The 26,419-nt window shown below is 45.2% G+C and overlaps 1 protein-coding gene across 1 annotated transcript in view; it reads right to left on the reverse strand.

The window, feature by feature from the left end:
* Positions 1-26,419, reverse strand: part of LOC142248169 (protein phosphatase Slingshot homolog 1-like) — a 61,583-nt gene that overhangs the window by 24,725 nt on the left and 10,439 nt on the right. Inside the window, exon 2 of the mRNA XM_075320025.1 lies at positions 23,648-23,685. Within this exon, the coding sequence (XP_075176140.1) occupies positions 23,648-23,685 (38 nt within the window). The remainder of the gene's footprint in view (positions 1-23,647; positions 23,686-26,419) is intronic.

The raw sequence follows: 26,419 nt of genomic DNA on the forward strand, positions 1-26,419 counted from the left end.
AAAGCATCATCACAGCAGGGGCAAAGGCTGCAGTCACTGTCACAACCTCTGCCTCTTCCCTGAAACAAAGCAACATCAGTGATGCTCTCTTCAGGGGCTGGGCTAGTCCCTGCTCGATGTGGATAATAACAGCGCACGTTCTGTTGTCAGATCAGCACTAACAAGCTGGTAGGAGATCACTCTGCTAGAATACCCAGTGCTTTTAGAGATCAGGGATGTCACTTGCGAAGGTGGCAAAGGTCTCTGCACACCAGGTATTCTGACAACGTGCTCTGTTGTCGACTTGTTACTGCTGATCTGGGAACTCAGACCACGTTGTCATTGTGCATATCGTACTGGGATTATCAATGCCCCTGAAATGAAGGCCACAAATTAGCCCAGTTGACTTTTCGTTTCTTTACATTTATTTAGGACATCTGGATGTAATATGTAGACACTAGAACTTTCTGCTGTACTTGTGCTAATGTCATCTTCCATACGTGGCAAAAAGCTGGTGACAGAGTTCCTTTAAAACTTGGGTGGAAATGGGTCTTCCAAATAGACAAACTGCTAAACTGGTTACAAAGTGGATTTAGGATAACAAAGGCAATGTTTTGGAGTGGCCATCACAAACCCCTGGTCTCAATCCTATAGAAAATTTATGGGCAAAGCTGAAAAGGCAGGTGCGAGCAAGGCGACCTACAAACATGGCTCAGTTACATCAGTTCTGTCAGGAGGAATGGGCCCAAATTCCTACAAACTATTGTGAGAAGCTTGTGGAAGGATATCCAAAATGTTTGACCCAACAGATACAGTTTATGGGCATTGGTACCAGATACTAATAAAATGTATGTAAACTTTTGACTTTGCAGAAAGTAATAGAAGTGCCTTAAAATATTCTCTCTCATTATATTAGCATTTGGCTAATATAAATAATTTTGGTTCCTGATTGACTTAAAACGGGAAAGGTTTATTCTGATTTCATCTCAGATAGTGAGAAAAACAAGCAGCTGTTTCTTTTTAGATAGTATGAAAACTTTTGGTTTCAAGAGCACCATAGTAATAATGACTGATATAGGTATAAAACAAATAAGATATGATGACAAAATGGACATTAATTATAATGGGAGTGGGATAAAATCTTACAGATCTAAGGTTTAGATACTTTACAGGGACCCCAGGAGTATGCCGCCGGCCTATGTTGCCGTATTATTGGATCTTGCCTGCCACGACAGATTCTTTTCAAAAGAATATAAACCCAAAAGCATATAGAGACTAAGAAGACCTGAACGAGTTAATAGTTATATTTGGCCTTCCCTGACGTGGTGTCACGTTTGATGATATGAGTCAGCAGATTATGTCTCACAGAGCCCCCTCTTCTGCGAAGAAGAAATGCGGTTCATTGTCCGTCTGGCTCTGACTCAGCCTCGGCAAGTGACCTTTTGAGGAAGAAATACAAAAGAAAAGGCGGCGGCAGAAAAAGAAAAAAAAAAAAAAAGCCTGCTGTGTGGCTAAAAGAAGCACAAAATTACAAGCAACGTTAACCTTTTCTTGGCAAGCCACATCCATTGTAAAGCCTAGTTCTTGCCTCATTCCCATAATAAAATATAGACCCATTATGCTGAGCTGTACACCCCTGCGGCAAGTGCGTCCTCTGACGTCATGTGCATCAGCTTGGCATTAATGTACCCTATTTTTGGAAAAATTACAGTTTTTCCCCCAAAAATCATTGATAGCTGCATGGTTAGGAGTGGGCACAGACTAAATAATGAAGTGCCATGTACTGTGCCTATGGTGCAAACATGTAAAATGCTGCACTAAATCCAGAGAGGGGGCTACAACGACCACTATCTTGATGTTCATCTTTAACCTGTTAGATATAAGAATATGACGGGACATTTTCCCTAATACTCAGCATTTTTCAAGAATAATATTGAGGAGTGGGGACGTTATTGTGGGTAAAATTTACATTTCTCAAAAATTTAGTTCCAAAAATGTAAGGAGCTGTGACTGAGGAGTTGTCTCACCCATGTCCATATGTCCTATTGGGATGTCTGGCTGTGATACAGCGGAGTTCCTGCAGGGGACGGTCTTCTATTACACAGAGCTGGTTAGCAGTAATACATTTATCACATCACTCCAGTGACAACGCTCCGTCACTCCTCACCGGTGTGGAGAAGGCACACTGGTCACCACGGTCTTGTGCCACCGGCGGCAGGGTCACGTCTGTACACAGCATGGTAAATAAAGAGGCAGTGGCAAAATGATCCGGCCAATGATGCTAAACCAGCATGGGATGTATCAGGTATACAGTGTGTCCACCCATATCCTGTCCACCGCCATTAACTTGAGAACGGCAGCACCTATAGGCATAGAAGTGGTGTCTAGGTATAGTAAAGTAGCCATGCGCTATGCAATGAAACAACCTATAGCGCCACCTAGTGGAAAATAACGGAGTTAGCATTTTTATCTCGAAAACGGAACGAGAGAAAAAAAGGGAATTGAAAAATTGTAGGGAATCGTCAATTCAATACGAATCGACACCTTGCATACAGAAATGCTATGATTAGAACGTGTAAATCTCAACTCAACTCAACCGGTCAAAGAGGGAGCAGGAGGAGAGGTGGGAGGACAGTCAAGATGGCCATGCTGTTCCAGTAGTTTTGAGGCATAGGGGAGAAGTGATATGTTTTGCAATGTTTTTGTATGTATTGCAATACCTTCTCCAGAGATCACACTAATAAAACATAATGTCCAATATAGGGACTAGATAAAAAAGTGAATACAAAATTGTAAAAATATTTAAAAAAAAAAAATAAAAAAATCTACCTACCCTGAAAATAAGACCTAGAAGGCTTTTGGGGTCTTTTTTGAGTTTGCTTAAAATATAAGCCCTACTCCAAAAATAAACCCTAGTTGCAGTTCCATAAGAAAGTATGTAAGCAGCTTAAAAAAGTTAAAGATTACAGCAGAACTCTTCATCAAAAAAGCAGACATCCCCAAAGGAAAGCTGCACGAGTAATAGGATTAACACAAAATGTTGATGTTCCAAAATAACACGATTATTATTATTTTTGAATAAATGTTGATATTTTTTTTTTGTTAAAAAAATAAATATGGATTGTTATTCATGGGAAAATATAAGACATTCTCTCAAAATAAGCCCTACCCACATCTTTCAGAGCAAAAAAAATACTGGAAAAAACTGTCTAATTTTCAATGAAACAGGTACCAATAAATATGTACAGTGGGGAAAATAAGTATTTGATACACTGCTGATTTTGCAAGTTTTCTTACTTACAAAGAATGGAGAAGTCTGTAATTTTTATCGTAGGTACACTTCAACTCTGACAGACATAATAATAAAGAAAATCGAGAAAAGCACATTGTATGATTTTTAAATAATTAATTTGCATTTTATGGTATGAAATAAGTATTTAATACAATACAAAATCAGAACTTAATATTTGATACAAAAACCTAGGTTTGCAATTACAGAGGTCAGACGTTTCCTTTAGTTCTTTACCAAGTTTGCACACACTGCAGCAGGGATTTTGGGCTATTCCTCCATACAGATCTTCTATAGATCTTTTAGGTTTCGGTGATGTCATTGGGCAACATTGAGTTTCAGATCCCTCCAAAGGTTTTCTATTGGGTTCAGTTCTGGAGACTGGCTAGGCCACTCCAGGACCTTGAAATGCTTCTTATGGATCCACTCCTTAGTTGACCTGGCTATGTGTTTCAGGTCATTGTCATGCTGGAAGGCCCAGCCATGACCCATCTTCAATACTCTTAATGAGGGAAGGAGGTTGTTGGCCAAAATCTTGTGATACATGACCCAATCCATCCTCCCTTCAATAGAGTGCAGTCTTCCTTAAAAGCACCCCCAAAGTACGATATTTCCACCCCTATGCTTTATGGTTCGGATGGTGGTTTTGGAGTTGTACTCATGGTAATCTTTGAGACTGTGGTCTCAGCTTTCTTCAGGTCATTGACCAGGTCCTCTCGTAGTTATGGGCTGATTCTTGACCTCTCTCAGAATCATCCTTACCGCACAAGGCAAGATCTTGCATGAAGCCAGAGACTGGGTAAGACTTAGGGGTGCTTTACACGCTGTGATATCGGTATCGATATCGCTAGCGAGCGTACCCGCCCCCGTCGGTTGTGCGTCACGGGCAAATCGATGCCCGTGTCGCACAACCTGGCTTACACCCGTCACACGCACTTACCTGCCTAGCGACGTCGCTGTGACCGGTGACCCGCCTCCTTTCTAAGGGGGCGGTTCATTTGGCGTCATAGCGACGTCACTAAGCGGCCGCCCAATAGCAGAGGAGGGGCGGAGATGACCGGGCTGAACATCCCGCCCACCTCCTTCCTTCCTCATTGCCGGTGGACGGAGGTAAGGAGAAGTTCGTCGCTCCTGCGGTGTCACACATAGCGATGTGTGATGCCGCAGGAACAACATCGCTACTTACCTGACAAAGATTTTTTGTAATTAAACGACCTCTCAAAGACAAACGATTTTGGTCTTTTTTGCAATCGTTTTAGGTCGCTCCAGCCTGTCACACGCTGCGATGTCGCTAACGACGCCGGATGTGCGTCACAAACACCGTGACCCCGACGATATATCGTTAGCGATGTCGCAGCGTGTAAAGCACCCCTTACAGTCATCTTGTGTTGCTTCCATTTTCTAATAATTGCACCAACAGTTGTTGCCTTCTCACTAAGCTGCTTGCTTATTGTCCTGTAGCCCATCCCAAGCATGTGCAGGTCTACAATTTTGTCCCTGCTTGTCCTTAGACAGATCTTTGGTCTTGGCCATGGTGGACAGGTTGAAGTGTGATTGATTGAGTGTTCGGACAGGTGTCTTTTATACAGATAACGAGTGCCGAGTAGGAAGGCTTCCTAAAGAAAAAATAATAGGTCTGTGAAAGCCAGTATTTCTGTTAGTTAGGGGTGATCAATTATGCGTAAAAGACGCACTTCTGTTCCCCCAAATTTTGGGGAAAAGTAGGGGGTGCGTCTTATGAGCCGAATATACGGGGGTGTAAATATGTATACATACACACTGCAGGGTGCGCTCTGGAGTGCTGCTGGGGGGGCTGGTGGAGGCTGGTGAAGGTGAAGCTGTGGGCGGCAGCGTTAGATCTCCTGCTCCAGCTCATATAATATGCACAGCCGCTGTCCATCTCCGGTGGTGCTGAAACCGCACCACAGTGACGGGCTGGGGGAGCGGTGCATATTATACGTCCCTGCGCCCCCCCTGTGATGGCACATGCCTCCCCTGTGTTAGATATGGCCCCCATGCTGCTGCTCATCCTAAAATAAAAAAGCTTTACTTACCCCCTCCAGCGTTCCTCCCCAGTGTCCCTGCTTAACTGTGATCAGGCACGCAGAGATGAGATCACTCTGCTGTGCCGATCACATGACCGGCAGCAAGAACCAGGAAGTGGAGGAACAGAAGCACGGAGGGAGACAGGAGGGAGCTCAGCGCTGGAGGAGGTAAGGAAAGAGTGTTTTATTTTACTATGGGCAGCAGCATGGGGGTGATATCTAACACAGGGGAACGTGTGTAATCCATAGGGGGCCATAGGCAGCACAGGGGAACGTATGCAATCCATAGGGGACCATAGGCAGCACAGGGGGAACGTGTGCAATCCATAGGGGGTCATAGGCAGCACAGGGGAACGTACAGTTAGGTCCAGAAATATTTGGACAGTGACACAAGTTTTGTTATTTTAGCTGTTTACAAAAACATGTTCAGAAATACAATTATATATATAATATGGGCTGAAAGTGCACACTCCCAGCTGCAATATGAGAGTTTTCACATCCAAATCGGAGAAAGGGTTTAGGAATCATAGCTCTGTAATGCATAGCCTCCTCTTTTTAAAGGGACCAAAAGTAATTGGACAAGGGACTCTAAGGGCTGCAATTAACTCTGAAGGCGTCTCCCTCGTTAACCTGTAATCAATGAAGTAGTTAAAAGGTCTGGGGTTGATTACAGGTGTGTGGTTTTGCATTTGGAAGCTGTTGCTGTGACCAGACAACATGCGGTCTAAGGAACTCTCAATTGAGGTGAAGCAGAACATCCTGAGGCTGAAAAAAAAGAAAAAATCCATCAGAGATAGCAGACATGCTTGGAGTAGCAAAATCAACAGTTGGGTACATTCTGAGAAAAAAGGAATTGACTGGTGAGCTTGGGAACTCAAAAAGGCCTGGGCATCCACGGATGACAACAGTGGTGGATGATCGCCGCATACTTTCTTTTGTGAAGAAGAACCCGTTCACAACATCAACTGAAGTCCAGAACACTCTCAGTGAAGTAGGTGTATCTGTCTCTAAGTCAACAGTAAAGAGAAGACTCCATGAAAGTAAATACAAAGGGTTCACATCTAGATGCAAACCATTCATCAATTCCAAAAATAGACAGGCCAGAGTTAAATTTGCTGAAAAACACCTCATGAAGCCAGCTCAGTTCTGGAAAAGTATTCTATGGACAGATGAGACAAAGATCAACCTGTACCAGAATGATGGGAAGAAAAAAGTTTGGAGAAGAAAGGGAACGGCACATGATCCAAGGCACACCACATCCTCTGTAAAACATGGTGGAGGCAACGTGATGGCATGGGCATGCATGGCTTTCAATGGCACTGGGTCACTTGTGTTTATTGATGACATAACAGCAGACAAGAGTAGCCGGATGAATTCTGAAGTGTACCGGGATATACTTTCAGCCCAGATTCAGCCAAATGCCGCAAAGTTGATCTGACTGCGCTTCATAGTACAGATGGACAATGACCCCAAGCATACAGCCAAAGCTACCAAGGAGTTCATGAGTGCAAAAAAGTGGAACATTCTGCAATGGCCAAGTCAATCACCAGATCTTAACCCAATTGAGCATGCATTTCACTTGCTCAAATCCAGACTTAAGACGGAAAGACCCACAAACAAGCAAGACCTGAAGGCTGCGGCTGTAAAGGCCTGGCAAAGCATTAAGAAGGAGGAAACCCAGCGTTTGGTGATGTCCATGGGTTCCAGACTTAAGGCAGTGATTGCCTCCAAAGGATTCGCAACAAAATATTGAAAATAAAAATATTTTGTTTGGGTTTGGTTTATTTGTCCAATTACTTTTGACCTCCTAAAATGTGGAGTGTTTGTAAAGAAATGTGTACAATTCCTACAATTTCTATCAGATATTTTTGTTCAAACCTTCAAATTAAACGTTACAATCTGCACTTGAATTCTGTTGTAGAGGTTTCATTTCAAATCCAATGTGGTGGCATGCAGAGCCCAACTCGCGAAAATTGTGTCACTGTCCAAATATTTCTGGACCTAACTGTATGCAATCCATAGGGGACCATATGCAGCACAGGGGAACGTATGCAATCCATAGGGGCCCATATGCAGCACAGGGGAACATGTGCAATCCATAGGGGGCCATAGGCAGCACAGGGGAATGTGTGCAATCCATAGGGGGGCCATAGGCAGCACAGGGGAATGTGTGCAATCCATAGGGGGCCATAGGCAGCACAGGGGAACGTGTGCAATCCATAGGGGGCCATAGGCAGCACAGGGGAAAGTGTGCCAGCACAAGGGGGCTATATTCAATATAAGGGGGCCATATCCAGAATAAGGGGGCTAATTTTTGGATGGGGGGCTATGAGGGACATATACCCTATATGATTTGTTAGACGGACACTGGCATTATAAGATGGACCCCATTTAACATTAAAAAAAAATAATTCTCTTTTCCTTCACCAAATTGGGGGTGCGTCTTATAATCAGGTGTATCTTATAAAGCGAAAAATACGGCAATAAAGTGCAAAATAATTATTTAAAAACCATACAATGTGAATTTCTGGATTTTGTTTTTTTGGGATTCTGTCAGTCACAGGTGAATTCTATCTACAATAAAAATTACCGACCTCTCCATTCTTTGTAGGTGGTAAAATTTGCAAAATCAGCAGTGTATCAAATAAGTATTTTCCTCACTGTATATTTATGTAAAAACAAAAAATTACACATATTTGGTATCGCCGCATCCGGAACAACCCAATCTATAAAACTGTAACACTAGTTGACCCCTTCAGTGAACACAGTAAAATAAAAAAAAAAAACTGTCTTTCATCATAGAGTAGTCAAAATGTGGAATAAAACACAATCAAATAAGAAATATGTAAATAAAATAATAAATTGCTGAAAATGTTATCTTGTCCCACAAAAAAAACAAGCCACCACACAACTCCATCAATGAAAAATAAAAAAAAACTATAGCTTTCAGGAGATTACAGCAATGAAAAAACATTTTTTTTCCTATAAAATAGTTTTTATTGTGTATAAGCAGCAAAACACAAAATCTATATAAATAATTGCCTTATTCTGTCTGTCTGTCTGTCTTGCTCCAAAATTGTGTCCCGGGACATGTCCTTACGGTGCCAAACAGCGGATTGGCTGCTGGCCTCGCCATGTCCCCGCCCCCCTGCACGGATTGGCCGCTCGTCTCGCCTTGGCTCCTCCCCCCCGCACGGATTGGCCGCTCGCCTCGGGTCCGCCCCCCTCGCACGGATTGGCCATGTCGTTACGGTGACAAACAGCAGATTGGCCGCTGGGCTCGCCATGGCCCCGCCCCCCGCACGGATTGGCCGCTCGGCTTCACGGATTCGCCATGGCCCCGCCCCACCCCGCACGGATTGGGCGCTCGGCTTCTCCCCCCGCACGGATTGGCCGCTCTCCTCGCCCAGGCTCCGCCCCCCCCGCATGGATCGGCCGATCGCCCAGGCTCTGCCCCCCACACGAGGTGAGCGCATCAAGGTCCTGCGGCGGAACGAACACACACCACACACACACACACACACACACACACACACACACACCAGATCGCATCCACATACTCACAACATCCCATGATATCGCTTGCTTCTCGGCGGCGATACTGTGTAGTGATCTTCCAGGACCTGCCGGAGGATCACATGGCCGGAAGCATGTGGTATCTCCGGATGTTGTGATTGTGTCAGCGCGTGTATGCGATCGGATGTGTGTGAGTGTATGCGATCGGATGTGTGTGTGTGAGTGTATGCGATCGGGTGTGTGTGTGTGTGAGTGTATGCGATCGGATGTGTGTGAGTGTATGCGATCGGATGTGTGTGAGTGTGTGTGAGTGTATGCGATCGGATCTGTGAGTGTCGGCAGAGGAGCACGGCGTGCAGCACAGCTGCTGGGACCGCCCACCGGTGGGCACAGGGAGAAGTGAGGTATGTGTGTGAGTGTATGCGATCAGATGTGTGCGTGTTTAATGTCTGATGTGTGACTGTGGAGCACGATGGGGTGTGCGCAGCATGGGGGATGGAGCACGATGGGGTGTGCGCAGCATGGGGGATGGAGCACGATGGGGGTGCGCAGCATGGGGGATGGAGCACGATGGGGGGTGCGCAGCATGGGAGATGGAGCACGTTTGGGAGTGCGCAGCATAGGGGATGGAGCACGATGGGGAGTGCGCAGCATGGGGGATGGAGCACGATGGGGGGGTGCGCAGCATGGGGGATGGAGCACGATGGGGAGTGTGCAGCATGGGAGATGGAGCACGTTGGGGAGTGCGCAGCATAGGGGATGGAGCACGATGGGGAGTGCGCAGCATGGGGGATGGAGCACGATGGGGGGTGCGCAGCATGGGGGATGGAGCACGATGGGGGGTGCGCCGCATGGGGGATGGAGCACGATGGGGAGTGCGCAGCATGGGGGATGGAGCACGATGGGGGATGGAGCACGATGGGGAGTGTGCAGCATGGGGGATGGAGCACGATGGGAAGTGTGCAGCATGGGGGATGGAGCACGATGGGGAGTGTGCAGCATGGGGGATGGAGCACGATGGGGAGTGCGCAGCATGGGGGATGGAGCACGATGGGGAGTGCGCAGCATGGGGATGGAGCACGATGGGGAGTGCGCAGCATGGGGGATAGAGCACGATGGGGGTGCGCAGCATGGGGGATGGAGCACGATGGGGAGTGCGCAGCATGGGGATGGAGCACGATGGGGAGAGCGCAGCATGGGGGATAGAGCACGATGGGGGGTGCGCAGCATGGGGGATGGAGCACGATGGAGAATGCGCAGCATGGGGGATGGAGCACGTTGGGGAATGCGCAGCATGGGAGATGGAGCACGATGGGGAATGCGCAGCATGGGAGATGGAGCACGATGGGGAATGCGCAGCATGGGGGATGGAGCACAATGGGGAGTGGGGATGGAGCACGATGGTGGGTGCGCAGCATGGGGGATGGAGCATGATGGGGGGTGCGCAGCATGGGGGATGGAGCACGATGGGGGGTGCACATCTCCCCTCAAAACACACACCCACACACACTGCTACACACGCACTGCACAACACACCACACACACACTGGGAACCACAAACACTGCCCTACACAGACACCCACACACACAACGCCGCACACACACAACACCCAACACACAAACACCGCGGCACACACAAATATACGCACATACCGCACAACACACACACACACATTGCACAAAACATACCTCCCCCCAAAACACACACACACACCCACGCAAACCGCGCAACACACATACACAATGATACAGACACACAGCGCTCTACAAACAACGCAACACACAAACAACACCGCTCTCACCCCCCGCCACACCCAGACAACACCCAGAACATGTACAGCACCCTACACAAACACTTGCTAACTACAGACAACATCTTTATATATATAACAAAAATCATACATTAACTACACAATACGTAAATTCTAGAATACCCGATGCGTAGAATCGGGCCACCTTCTAGTAACAATATAAATGTGGTGTTATAATAAAACTTTTTTTATACATTCATATTACACAATATTACAACATAGGGATGGGTAGGAAGGGGTTACTAGGCCACACATCACCCTGCTTGTAGGTCAGAACGCATATGGGTCCTGACAGGTTCCCTTTAATGATTTCGTGTGATATCATTATCTAGTTTAATAACGGGCATAAAAATATAAAGTTTGAAAATTGTGAAATTTTATCTTTTTTTGTCAAATTCTCGTTATTTTCATACATAAACACAAATCATATACACCAAAATTTACCACTAACATGAAGTACAATGTGTCATGAAAAACAATCTCAGAATCACTAGTAAATAATGAGGCGTTCTAGAGTTATTACCACAAAGTGACACTGGTGAGAATTATAAAACTTGACCTGGACAGGAAGGTGAAAACAGGCTCAGGGTAAAAATGTTTTACCTCACAGAAAGAATTACTGTATTTTTCGGATTATAAAATGCACTTTTCCTCCCAAAAAAAAGGAAAATGAGGGGTACATCTTAAAACCCGAATGTAGCTTACCAGGGGGTGGTGAAGAGGTGTCGAAGGAGGCAGGGACAATCCTATGCGGTGTGCTGCGGGCACTGTTCTGTGCAGCGGGCGGCGCTGCTCTGTGCGGGGCTGCTCTCTGTGCCGGGGCTGTGATAAAGGCACTGCTCTGTGCCAGGGCTGTGGACGTGGCGCTGCTCTGTGCGGTTGGTAGTGAGGCACAGAACATTCTGAAGACGTTGGCGGTGAGGACTTCAAATAATGGCGCCCAAAGTTGGCTCGTGCGCAGATGGAGCTCTTGGCTCAAGCTTTCAACTGCGCACGTACCGACACCGGCTGTCATTTCTTTGAAGCCCGCACTGCAGATATCTTCAGAATGGCCCATGCCACAAAGTGCAGCACCACACAATGCAGCGCCGCGTCCACAGCCCCGGCACAGAGCAGAGCCGGGTTCACAGCCCCGGCACAGAGCAGCCCTGCACAGAGCAGAGCCGCGTTCACAGCCCCAGCACATAGCAGCGCCGCACATAGCAGAGCCGCGTTGACAGCCCCAGCACAGAGCAGCCCCAGCACAGAGCAGCACAGAGCAGAGAGGCGATCACATACCCGGCACCACCCGCAACATCGCCGTACTGCAGCACCGCCCCTGCCTCCTGTCACCCCCGCTCCACCACTGCTGCCGCCCCCTCCCCGGTAAGACAACACTGGATTATGAAACGGACCTAATGGGTATTTTTTTTACCTTTTTTTTTTCTCTAAATTTGGGGTGCGTCTTATAATTTGGTGCGTCTTATAAAACAAAAAATACGGTATTTGCGATCCCGTGCTGTAATGTCTGTATAGCTTTTGTGTCCTCCCCTCCCCAGGAGACGTGGTATGAGCAGACCATGTCCCTGTACGGTCAGACACGGCCATTACATTGTACATAGTAGGGGCACATATATAACAATATCTTAAACACAAGAACATATTTTTTAAACAAATTCAATTGTGGAAATTTTTATTCCAAGATCTATTGATTAAAATGAATTTTGTTCATTGGAAAACCCCTGTAACTAATGTGCATTATTCATTGTGTCCCATTATGCCCTAAATTAAAAGACCTCTCGTAGAAAGTGGTGCCACACTACACACCAGATAGTTGTCAAATAAAGAAAAACACATTGAAAGGCTTAGCTAGCAGGAAACGTCCACACTGCCGGGTCCCTAAAAGCCCTCTCTGGATGGGATCTGTATATTATTAAAAAGGAGGGACCACAAATATCTTCAAATCCAAGTGAAGGGACTCTGCAGGTGGAAATTTTGCCAAGGAGAGTCTACGGACCAAAGGTTTTTTCTTCCTGGCATCAGACTCTGATAAGCCTGATGATATGTATGAATTTTGTAGACACAAACCTTGGACTTCCACCTTCCAGACATTGGTTTCATCCTAATAGCCACTTGTGAACAAGACTTATCTATATGTAGCTTTCAGATGGAGAGACAATGTGTTCCTGACATCATTACCCCTTACATTAAAGGCCCAGTCACACTAAACAACTTACCAGCGATCCCAACAACGATACAACCTGATAGGGATCGCTGGTAAGTTGCTAGGAGGTCGCTGGTGAGATGTCACACTAAAGGCCCCGTCACACTAAGCAACATCGCTAGCAACATCGCTGCTAACGAACAACTTTTGTGACGTTGCTAGCGATCTTGCTGTGTGTGACATCCAGCAACAACCTGGCCCCTGCTGTGAGGTCGTTGGTTGTTGCTGAATGTCCTGGGCCATTTTTTAGTTGTTGCTGTCCCGCTGTGAAGCACAGATCGCTGTGTGTGACAGCGAGACAGCAACAACTGAATGTGCAGGCAGCAGGAGCCGGCTTCTGCGGAGGCTGGTAACCAATGTAAATATCGGGTAACCAAGAAGCCCTGTCCTTGGTTACCCGATATTTACCTTTGTTACCAGCCTCCGCCGCTCTCACTGTCAGTGCCGGCTCCTGCTCTGTGCACATGTAGCTGCAGGACACATCGGGTTAATTAACCCGATGTGTGCTGTAGCTAGGAGAGCAGGGAGCCAGCGCTAAGCAGTGTGCGCTGCTCCCTGCTCTCTGCACGCGTAGCTGCAGGACACATCGGGTAATTAACCCGATGTGTGCTGTAACTAGGAGAGCAGGGAGCCAGCGCTCAGTGTGCGCTGCTCCCTGTTCTCTGCACGTGTAGCTCAGTGCACTGGTAACCAAGGTAAATATCGGGTTGGTTACCCGATATTTACCTTAGTTACCAAGCGCAGCATCTTCCACGCGGCGCTGGGGGCTGGTCACTGGTTGCTGGTGAGCTCACCAGCAACTCGTGTAGTGACGCTCCAGCGATCCCTGCCAGGTCAGGTTGCTGGTGGGATCGCTGGAGTGTCGCAGTGTGACATCTCACCAGCAACCTCCTAGCAACTTACCAGCGATCCCTATCGTTGTTGGGGTCGCTGGTAAGTTGCTTAGTGTGACTGGACCTTAAGCGACGCTCCAGCGATCCCACCAGCAACCTGACCTGCCAGGGATCGCTGGAGCGTCGCTACACGTGGAAGCATGCTGCGCTTGGTAGCTAAGGTAAATATCGGGTAACCATCCACTTAGCGCTGGCTCCCTGCACACCCAAAGACTCTTATCTATATGTAGCTTTCAGTTGGAGAGACAATGGGTTCCTTACATCATTACCCCTCACATTAAGGTGACTTTATTACTTTTTTAAAGCCAGGGTTTATGATCTGTCAGTGGCCACATCTGCTCTAAGCTACTCCAGAGAACAGTACATTGAGTAAATTAGTGGGTCTTAATTGGTACGTATCGCTGACGGCCATCACTCAGTACAGAATGAACAGAGGGTTAGTGTCATTTACTAATGTAATGGCCAAGATTTAGCAGGATGAACGCCTGTCCACCATGGCCAGGACATGATTCATGCATTTACGCTACTAGAGACATACAGTGCCTTGCGGAAGTATTTGCCCCCCTTGAATTTTTCAATCTTTTCCCACATTTCAGGCTTCAAACATAAGATAAAAATTTTAATGTTACGGTGAAGAATCCACAACAAGTGGGACACAATTGTGAAGGTGAACGAAATTTACTGCTAATTTTAAAGTTTTTTAAAAATAAATAACTGAAAATTGGGGCGTGCAATATTATTCATCCCCTTTACTTTCAGTGTAACAAACTAACTCCAGAAGTTCATTGAGGATTGTTGTCCTAAATGACTGATGATGATAAATATAAGCCACCTGTGTGTAATCAAGTCTCCGTATAAACGCACCTGCTCTGTGACAGTCTCAGGGTTCTGTTTAAAGCACAGATAGCATCATGAAGACCAATGAACACAACAGGCAGGTCCGTGATACTGTTGTGGAGAAATTTAAAGAAATTTGGTTACAAAAAGATTTCCAAAACTTTAAACATCCCAAGCAGCACTGTGCAAGCGATCATATTGAAATGGAAGGAGTATCATACCACTGCAAATCTACCAAGACCGGCCGGCCATACAAACTTTCATCTCAAACAAGGAGAAGACTGATCAGAGAAACAGCCAAGAGCCCCATGATCACTCTGGTTGAACTGCAGAGATCTACAGCTGAGGTGGGAGAGTCTGTCCATAGGACAATAATCAGTCATACACCACAAATCTGGCCTTTATAAAAGAGTGGCAAGGAGACAGCCATTTCTCAAAGATATCCATAAAAATTGTTGTTTAAAGTTTGCCACAAGCCACTTGGGAGACACCGAACATGTGGAAGAAGGTGCTTTGGTGAGATGAAACCAAAATCAAACGATTTGGACACAATGCCAAACAATATGTTTGGCGTAAAAGCAACACAGCCTGAACACACCATCCCCACTGTCAAACATGGTGGTGGCAGCATCATGGTTTGGGCCTGCTTTTCTTCAGAAGGGACAGGAAAGATGGTTAAAATTGATGGGAAGATGGATGGAGCCAAATATAGGACCATTCTTGAAGAAAACCTGTTGGAGTCTGCAAAAGACCTGAGACTGGGACGGAGATTTGTCTTCCAACCAGACAATGATCCCAAACATAAAGCAAAATCTACAATGGAATGGTTCACAAATAAACGTATCCAGGTGTTAGAATGGCCAAGTCAAAGTCCAGACCTGAATCCAATCGAGAATCTGTGGAAAGAGCTGAAAACTGCTGTTCACAAACGCTCTCCATCCAACCTCACTCAGCTCCAGCTGTTTGCAAAGAAAGAATGGGCAAGAATTTCAGTCTCTCGATGTGCAAAACTGATAGACACATACCTCAAGCGACTTGCAGCTGTAATCACAGCAAAAGGTGGGGCTACAAAGTATTAACTTAAAGGGGACAAATAATATTGCACACCCCACTTTTCAGTTATTTATTTTTTTACAAAAGTTTAAAATAAGCAATAAATTTCGTTCAACTTCACAATTGTGTCCCACTTGTTGTTGATTCTTCACCATAACATTAACATTTTTATCTTTATGTTTGAAGCCTGAAATGTGGGAAAAGGTTGAAATATTCAAGGGGGCAAATACTTTCGCAGTGCACTGTGTTAACCATTCTGTGCAAGGAATAGAACATACATTGCGTTATGTTATATTCATGTACATCCCCAATTCCAAAAAAAAATTGAGATACCATATAAAATGTGGAGAAGAAAAGAATGCAATGATTTCAAAATCTCCAAACCATATTTTAATAATAACAGAATATAAGACAGATAAAAAGTTGAACATTAGATATTTTCCATTTTATGTGAAAAACTGTAACTCTTTGAGAAACTGATGGCAGCAAATATCTCAAAAAAGTTAGGGCAGTTATCAAAAGGCTGGAAAAATCAGTGGTACTAATGAAAAACAGCTCAAGGGTCAATTTTCAATTAAGGGTTGCTTTTACATGCTACGAGATTGCTAAAGCGATGTCGTTGGGGTCACGGAATTTGTGATGCACATCTGGCCGCGTTAGCGATGTCGTTGCATGTGACACCTATTAGCGATTTTGAATCGTTGCAAAAACGTTCAAAATCGCTAATCGGTGACATGCTTCCCTATTCCCAATTATCGTTGCTGCTGCAGTAACGATGTTGTTCCTCGTTCCTGCGGCAGCAAACATCGCTATGTGTGACACCGCAGGAACGAGGAACATCTCCTTACCTCCGTCCCACTAGCAATGAGGAAGGAAGGAGGTGGGCGGGATGTTCGTCCCGCTCATCTCCGCCCCTCCGCTTTGATTGGGCGGCTGCTTAGTGACGTCGCTGTGACGCCGAACGAAATGCCCCCTTAGAAAGGAGGCGGTTCGCCAGTCACAGCGACGTCGCTAGGCAGGTATGTGCACGTGATAATGTTCGCTACAGCAGCGATCACCACATATCGGCCGTACGATGGGGGCGGGTGCTATCACGCTTGACATCGCTAGCATTGGCTGGCGATGTTGCAGCGTGTAACACCCGCTTAAGTCAAATGACTGTATAAAAATACAGAAACAGAAGTTCCAGGCGGCACACAATCCTTCAAGGTGCACGTGTCCAAGAAGGCATCCACAGTATAATTAATACAAAGGACCGGCACTCCAAATCTTCTGAAATATTTTTGTAGTTTATTCCATCATAATCTGTATAAAAATATGCATGTTAAAGAGGCAGAGTCTCTCAGAAGCAAAGATAGTCAGACGTTCACCAATCAGTGAACAAATGTGTCTAAAAATTGTAAAATAATTTCAGAAAAATATTCCTCAATGGAAAATTGCCAACACTTTGAATATCGCACCATCTGCAGTACATAAAATCAAAAGATTCAGAGATTTTGGAGAAATCTATGTGCACATGGAACAAAGACGACAGAAGATGGCAGGAGGGTAATTTCTGTGTGTTATAGCCAGGTTTCGAACATGTGAAGTTCAGACAGCGCCGACCAATTGCTCAGTATAATGCAGCTGCAGTGCTCGGAACTACAGGCCGGTTCCTGGATCCATGGAGAAGGCAAAAAAGATTTGTAGCCGTTATCCGCAAATAAAAATCATTCCTTTATTGCATTGGTTTAAAAAAATGTTATTGAATCGGTTGGTCAAGACTAAGGGCTTTGCCCGAAACACGTAGATTGGTCTGTCCATACTGTCTATGCTTGATTTTTTCACGTTTTAAACCGATTCAATAAAGGTGGGATTTTTATTTCCGAATGCCGGATACAAATCTTTTTTGTTATAGCCAGGACCTGCGACTAACAACTGTGGAACTTTACCCACAATTGTTAACCTGGTAATCCCGCTGCCATACGCTGACAACAGGATTTAACTTATGCCTGTGTGTGGCATACGTTAACCGCCCATTGGCGCATCCGTAACGTGGTCATGGGTCGCAGACGGGTTGCTAAGACAGCAGGGGGACTGCTGAAGACCGCCATGCTTGTCATAACAGCGGTGTGATTTCTGCTATATACAGAAATACTGTGGCATTACTGTATGTAACATAAGTGATCAGATCAGCGATCAAGTTATAGACCCCTTAGGAGACAATTAACAAACAACAAAAAAGAAGAAAAGGTTTTAAAAAAAAATCTGAAAAAAATTTAAATATATATAAAAGCTCAAATCACCCCCCACCCCACGCAGTGGTGTGAATGTTTCAGATCACCAAACAAATTTAAATATCAGACAAAGATAACAAATGTAAGCACAGAATGCAGTTTATGCAGGTCTTTATTATTAACCGCTTCATGACCAGGTGATTTTCAATTTTTGTTTTTTGCTCCCCTTCTTCCGAGAGCCGTAAAGTTTTTATATTTTTGTCAATCTTCCCATCTGAGGGCTTGTTTTTTTTGTGGGGCGAGTTGTGCTTTTAAATGAAACCATACCTTTTACCCTATAGTGTACTATAACGGCAAAAAAATTTCAAGTGTGGAAAGGAAAAAAGTGCGATTGTATGATAGTTTTGGGGATATTTTATTCATCGTGTAAAACTGAGGTAAGGGTGTGATGGCTAAGGTCAGTACGAGTTCATAGACACCCAACATGTATAGGTTTACTTTTGTCTAAGGGGTTAGAAAAAAACAGAAGTTTGTCCAAAAAGATTTTCCGCAACCCGTAGTGTTCTCGTTTTTTGGGATATGGGGCTTAGTTACGGTTATTTTTGCATCTCCAGCCGACGTTTTTAATGGTAGAATTTTTGAGTAGGTGCTAATGCCTATTATTGCATTTTTCGCAAAATTTGCAAAGACCAAAAACCGTAATTTTTGGTGTTTGGAATTTGTTTTGCCGCTACGCCGTTTACAGATCAGAATAATTGATTTTAAATTTTGATAGATCGGACACAATTTTCAGTGGGGTAATTTGATCGTTTATTTTTTTTAAAATTTATTTTACTAGGAACTACGCCATGATAGCGACAGGAGTCATCATATGACCCTGTGCTACCATGACAACCATCGGCTGCCTGTAATTGTGTTATGGGGCCTCCGATGGCGACAGGGAAAGGCGCGTTACTCGCTGCGGCAGTTTAAATTGCCCTGTTATATTTTCACAGCGCGATTTAAGGGGTTAACAGGTGCGGATGGATGTGCCTGCGAGGCACACATGTCTGCTGTATAAATCAGCAGACATGTGCAAGGCTCACCACCGCAGCAGCCGGCGGTGATTACCCCTTCATGATTTAGGAGGTACCGTTGCGTCCTCTGTCATGAAAGGGTTAATGGAAAAAGAACTCCAAACCTAGAGGGTCCTGTGTGGAAAAACTGATTGCCTGCCCTACCCCCCCACCCCAAAACATAAATTAACTGATTTATCACATCTTTAGGAAGCCAAATAAAATTTTCAAAAGATCCTCAAAATCTAGACATCATGCTGCAATCCAAAGGAATTAAGGAACAAATGAGGAACAAAGCAATTAAGATCTATTATTCTGGAAAAGGTTAGAACGCCATTTCTAAAGCTTTGGGACGCCAGCAAACTAAAGTAAGTGCCATTATCCACAAATGGTCAAAACATGGAACAGTGGTAAACCTTCATTGGAGTGGCCGGCCAACCAAAATTACCCCAAGAGCGCAGCGACTACTCATCAAAAAGGGCACAAACGATCCCACAGCAATATCCAAGGAACTGCAGACCTCTCTTGCCTCACTTAAGGTCAGTGTTCATGACTCCACCATAAGAAAGAGACTGGGTAAAAATGGCCTACATGCCAGACTTCTAAGACAAAACCACTGCTGAGCAAAAAGAACATAAAGACTCGTCTCAGTTTTGCCTGAAAACATCTTGATGATCCCCAAGACTTTTGGGAGAATACTCTGTGGACTGACAAGACAAAAGTTAAACTTTTTGGAAGATGTGTGTCCCATTACATCTGGTATAGAAGTAATACAGCATTTCAGAGAAGGACATCATACCAACAGAAAAATATGGTGGTGGCAGTGTGATGGTCTGGGGCCGTTTTGCTGCTTTAGTACCTGGAAGACTTAAGGCCACTTTACACGCAGCGACATCGCTAGCGTTGTCGCTGCCGATCACACCCGTCCCCGTCGTTTGTGCGTCATGGGCAAATCGCTGCCCGTGGCACACAATATCGCTAGTACCCGTCACACGGACTTACCTTCCCAGCGATGTCGCTGTGGCTGGCAAACAGCCTCTTTTCTAAGGGGGCGGTTAGTGCGGCGTCACAGTGACGTCGCACGGCAGGCGTCCAATAGAACCGGAGGGGCGGAGAGCAGCCGCATGAAAGACACTCCCACCTCGTTGCCGGAGGACGCAGGTATGGTGCTGTTCGTCGTTCCTGGGGTGTCACACGTAGCGATGTGTGCTGCCTCAGGAATGACCAACAACCTGCGTCCAAAAGCAGCAACGACATTTGGGAAATATTTTACATCGTTAGCGGTCGCTCGTACGTGTCACACGCAACGACGTCGCTAACGATGCCGGATGTGCATCACGAATTCCGTGACCCCAATGACATCTCGTTAGCGATGTCGTTGCGTGTAAAGCCCCCTTTACTGTGGTAAATGAAACCATGAATTCTGTTGTCTACCAAAAAACCCTGAAGGAGAATGTCCGGCCATCGGTTTGTGACCTCAAGCTGAAGCTCACTTGGGTAATGCAGCAGGACAATGATCCAAAACATACCAGCAACTCCACCTCTGAATGGCTTAAGAAAAATAAAATTAAAACTTTGGAGTGGCTTAGTCAAAGTATTGCCCTTAATCCGATTTAGATGCTGCGCCAAGACTTTTAGAAGGAAGTTCATGTTCAAAAACCCTCCAGTGTGGCTCAATTACAACCATCCTGCAAAGTTGAGAGGGCCAAAATTCCTCAAGAGCATTGTAAAAGACTCATTGCCAGTTATCGCAAACACTTGATTGCAGTTGTTGCTGCTAAGGGTGGCCCAACCAGTTAGTAGGTTTAGGATGCAATCACTTATTTACACAGGGCCCTGTAGGTTTGGATTTCTTTTTCCCTTATCCCCTTAACGACCCATAACTTACTGGGTACGTCATGGATCGTGTGCGGTTAATCCCCGCCCCCTGCCATGGGCAGGCCGCGGCGATCCGCGCACATATCAGCTGTTTTCAACAGCTGACATGTGTGCCTGCTAGTTGCGGGTGGAATCGCTTCCACCCGCGACTATTAACCCCTTACATATCGCTGCCAAAATCTGGCAGCGAGATGTATATGCGTGCCGCCATTATGCTGACTTACCCCGCCCCCATTGGAAGTCACGTGACATGATCATGTGACTTCCGGTGGTTGCCATGGTAGCACAGGGTCATGTGATGACGCCTGTAGCTAACATGAGTCATTTACTCTCAATGCCGGAATACTGCCAACATTGAAAGTAAAGCAGCATATCTGCAGAACTTAGCTCTGTAGCTGTAATCTGGAGATATGGCAGAGCGATCAGATTGCTGATCGCTATAGCCCCCTATGGGGACTAGCAAAATAAAAAAAAAAAAAAAAGTTAAAAGTTTTACATTTTTTTAAAAAAAATTAAAAAAACCCTAAAAGTTCAAAGCACCCCCCTTTCACCCCATTGAAAGTTAAAGGGTTAAAAAAATAACAAATCTACACATATTTGGTATCGCCGCGTTCAGAAATGCCCGATCTATCAAAATATAAAATCAATTAATCTGATTAGTAAGCGGCGTAACAGCAAAAAAATTTCATACGACAAAATTACGTCTTTTGGTCGTCGCAAATTTTGCGCAAAATGCAATAACAGGCGATCAAAACCATAGCATCTGCGCAAAAATGGTACCATTAGAAACGTCAGCTCGAGACACAGAATATAAGCCGTCACTGAGCCATAGATCAAGAAAAATGAGAACGCTACGGGTTTCGGAAAAGGTACAAAACGTGCGGCACTTTTTTTGGACAAGCTTGTGAATTTTTTTAACCCCTTAGATACAAGTAAACCTATTCATGTTTGGTGTCTACAAGCTCGCACCCGACCTCAGGCATCATAACGACACATGAGTTTTACCATATAGTGAACATAGTGAATAAAATATCCCAAAAACTATTGTGCCATCACACTTTTTTTGGAATTTTTCCGCACTTGGAATTTTTTTGCTGTTTTCCAGTACACTATATGATAAAATTTGTGTTTCCATTTTAAACTACAGTACAACTCGTCCTGCAAAAAACAAGCCCTCATATGGCTAGTGTGTCAGAAAAATAAAAAAGTTACGGCTCTCGGAACAAAGATAGGGAAAATAAAAAAAAAAAAAAAAAAAAAAATAATAAATCGGAAAAACACAAAATGCCCGGGGGCTGAAGGGGTTAATAACAAAGACCTTCACTTATATCTGCATTTTGTGTTTACTTGTGTTATCTTTGTCTAGTATTTAAATTTGTTTGGTGATCTGAAACATTTAAGTGTCACAAACATGCAGAAGAATAAGAAATCAAGAAGGGGGTAAACACTTTTTCACACCACTGAATATGTGGTGTCGCTGCATTCAGAAAAGTCCGATCTATCAAAATATAAAAATAACATGATTAGTAAACACAGTAAAAAAAAAAAAAAAAAAAAAAATTAAGTTTTTTTGGTTGCTGCAATACTGCAAAAAAATGCTGTAATGAGCGATCAAAGTGTCATATCCATCAAAAAATGGTATCAATAAAAACGCAGCCTCACTTCGCAAAAAAATAAGCAATCTCACAGCTCCATCTACTGAAAAAAAAAACAAACATTATGGGTCTAGGAAAGTGACAAAGTTTTACTTTGCAAATGTTTATTTTTTTTTTTACCACTAAAATAATAAAGAAAACCTGGATGTTTGGTATCGCCTAAAGGGGGCTTTACACGCTACGACATCGCTAATGCGAAGTCGTTGGGGGTCACGGAATTGGTGACGCACATCCGGCCGCATTAGCGATGTCGTTGCGTGTGACACCTATGAGCGATTTTGCATCGTCGCAAAAACGTGCAAAATCGCTCATTGGTGACATGGGGTCCATTCTCAAATATCGTTACTGCAGCAGTAACGAAGTTGTTCCTCGCTCCCGTGGCAGCACACATCGCTCCATGTGACACCGCAGGAACGAGGAAGCTCTCCTTACCTGCGTCTACCGGCAAAGCGGAAGGAAGAAGGTGGGCGGGATGTTACGTCCCGCTCATCTCCGCCCCTCCCCTTTTATTGGGCGGCGGTTCAGTGACGCAGCTGTGACGCTGAACGAACCGCCCCCTTAGAAAGGAGGCGATCACCAGTCACAGCGACGTCGCCGGGCAGGTAAGTATGTGTGACGGGTCTAGGTGATGTTGTGCGGCACGGGCAGCGATTTGCCCGTGTCACACAACAGATGGGGGCGGGTACCCACGCTAGCGATAACGGTACAGATATCGCAGCATGTAAAGCCCGCTTTAATCAGATGCAATAAAGTGTCACACTGCAAGGTCATTTTTCCCATAAAATATACACTGTAAAAACAATTTAAAAAAAAATCGTCAGAATTATGTTTTTTTTCACAATTTCTGCACATTTGAAAATATTTCCCTGTTTTACAGTATGCTAGGTGGTAAAATGATTGGTGCCATTCAAAAGTACAACGTCCAGCAAAATACAAACCCTCATACGTCTATGTGGACAGAAGAGTTAAAAATAAAAGTTATGGCTGTGGGAAGAAGGGGAGGAAAAAAATGAAAACACAAAAACAAAAATTGTCTGCATCTCGAATGGATTAAAGGTGTTGGCTGTACTTTATATTGTGAAGACCTGGTGACTGGCTCCCGGTAAACTGGCTGCTGGGGTGACATATTATTCCATTTCTATATTAGATGAACAGGTAACATTTTCCATCAGTTCCCTTCATCTGATAGTCTATAGGACTACGCAAGCATCACTCACCTTAGGTTTGTCTTGCGCTCTTCATCATTGCCAAACTCCTGTAGATAAAATATTAACAAGTGTCAAATAGTCTGCAATTTTAAAATGATAAACAAGTTTATTTTACTATATTTATGAAGTCATTTTTTCCTTATCCTTTTTTTATGTTTTTATTTTTTGTGTTTAAAGGGAAGGTGTCATCCAAAAAAAAAAATGTCAATAACTGAAAAAATGTGAAATATTAATGTTTTCATGTTTTGTTTAAATATTTGTTTTTAATTGAACAAAATATATAAAAAAAAAATAAATAAAAAAATAAATAAAAAAAAATATGATATTTTCCAATCTTAAAAACTAGGGGGAGCAGCTGCTGAAATCCTACTGTAGAGCTACTGCAGAACTACCGTAGCTACATTACATCTGCAGTAAAAGTGGGCACAATCTGCTCTCCTGTGTGTGATGTCACCTCCCCCTCCTGTTCTGGGTGTTTCCAACAGGATATGGGAAGATAAAGTTTAGGATCATAGTGAGGAGCCATATTGTTGGTGACCGCAAAGTGATCCTAATGTCTAAAGTGTCACCAAGGACAGCTGCATAGTGCTCCCCACATAGTGCTCTGCACGCCCCATACCAGCAAGGCTCTGCCACACCCACGCCCATGAAAAATGCTCTGCCGCACACCCGCCCGAAATGCTGTTGCATGCTCGCCCCCCAATGCTCTGCTGCATGCATGCTTCCCAATGCTCTGCAACACGCATGCCCCCTAAATACTCTGCTACAAGCATGCCCCCTAAATGCTCTGCTACAAGCATGCCCCCACTAATGCTCTGCCACACACACGCCCCCCTAATGCTCTGCCACATGCACGCCCCCTAATGCTCTGCCACATGCACGCCCCCTAATGCTCTGCCACATGCACGCCCCCTAATGCTCTGCCACATGCACGCCCCCTAATGCCCTGCCACATGCACGCCCCCTAATGCTCTGCCACAAGCATGCCCACCTAATGGTCTGCCACAAGCACGCCCCCTAATGCTCTGCCACAAGCACGCCCCCCCTAATGCTCTGCCACAAGCATGCCCACCTAATGGTCTGCCACAAGCACGCCCCCTAATGCTCTGCCACAAGCACGCCCCCCTAATGCTCTGCCACAAGCATGCCCCCTAATGCTCTGCCACAAGCATGCCCCCTAATGCTCTGCCACACGCACGCCCCATAATTCTCTGTCACACGCACTCCCCGCTAATGCTCTGCCACACGCATGTCCCCCCTAATGCTCTGCCACACGCACACCCCCCTAATGCTCTGCCACACGCACACACCCCTAATGCTCTGCCACACGCACACACCCCTAATGCTCTGCCACACGCACACACCCCTAATGCTCTGCCACACGCACACTCCCCTAATGCTCTGCCGCATGCAGGCCCGTGTACACCTCAGTATATCGTGCTCTGCTGAGGAACGGAGGATCGAGGTGAGCGGTGGGGAGGGTAGCAACGGCGGGGGGAGGGGAGAGTGGCAGCGGCGGGGGGGTGGAGAGGGTAGTAGCAGAAGCGGGAGGGGGAGGGTAGCGTACGCTGTAAATTCCACAAAGATGGCTGCGATTTCCTCCCTCTGCTGTGCTCTGCTCCTGAGGAAGCAGACAAAGTGCAGGAGATAGAGTCGGAGAGCGACAACTGTCTTCTATGCACTGGGCGCTGCCGTATTTGAAGTGAGTAACTGTCGTTACTTACAGCAAAACCAAGATGGCAGCACCCAGTGCTTCAGTAAAACTAGAATTAAATAAAAACTAAACAGTGAATTTAATTTCGTATTAAAAATACTTGATTTCATAATCACTATTATTAATACAAAAATAAAAAATGCGACACCTTCCCTTAAAGAAGAAATGCTTGCACATAATCCTGCCTAAACTCTACATGAGGTCGCGTTAACGCATCACTTTTTCTTCTCACAGACATAAAACAGATTTATTTTCATCTATTTTTGGTTTGTCTGACCGCTAAACAGTACATTACTGAAAAGGTAATAATGGATAGAAAATAAACAGGCTGCAGTACCAGTGAGCCCGGCTGTATACATCTCAGCCTCACCAAGCTCACTGAGCAAGACAGAAGACTTCTCAGCACGGATCATGCAAGTGCATGCGCTGGACTTCAAAGATGTCGGCACTGACGTCACCTGGAATGCGAAAATTAATCAAAGGCAAAGGACGTCTCTTCACACAATGACTCGGTGTTTGGTACTGCAGCCTATTCTGGTCCTTTTTCAGTAATGTACTGAACCGTGGCTCAGTGTATTGGCCAGTCTACCATACTGCCTCGATGACTCTGAAAAATGGTTTTCCACTCACACAAACAACTTTTCACTTTTGAACTATGGCACAACCGCATAGTTTAGCTACTGTATAAACACCATTGCTTATAGGGGTTATCCACTATTTGGACAACCCTTCCTCATTCTCCATATTTGCCAGCTTAAATTAAAAAAGCTTATACTCACCTCCCATGCTTGCGACGTTACAGTAGTGCCATTACTCACTCTCCCGGGGCTCACGGGAGGTTGTTACGCCACACGAGTCCCGTGCCCATTCAGTGCCCGCCTTCAAATGTACGAGTAGTCAACCGTAAAATTCATTGTCTTTCCTCCTCCTCACTCATCTCCTCTAACAAGCCTTTCCATCAAACTTGATGGTTGCTCACTCTCCCCAGTCTCACAAGCTTGTTGCCTTGGAGTAACCCTGGTCTCTGCTCTATCCTTCAAGCCACACATCCAAGCCCTCTTCACTTC

Source organism: Anomaloglossus baeobatrachus, chromosome 1 (genome assembly GCF_048569485.1).
Source record: "Anomaloglossus baeobatrachus isolate aAnoBae1 chromosome 1, aAnoBae1.hap1, whole genome shotgun sequence".
Lineage (NCBI taxonomy): Eukaryota > Metazoa > Chordata > Amphibia > Anura > Aromobatidae > Anomaloglossus > Anomaloglossus baeobatrachus.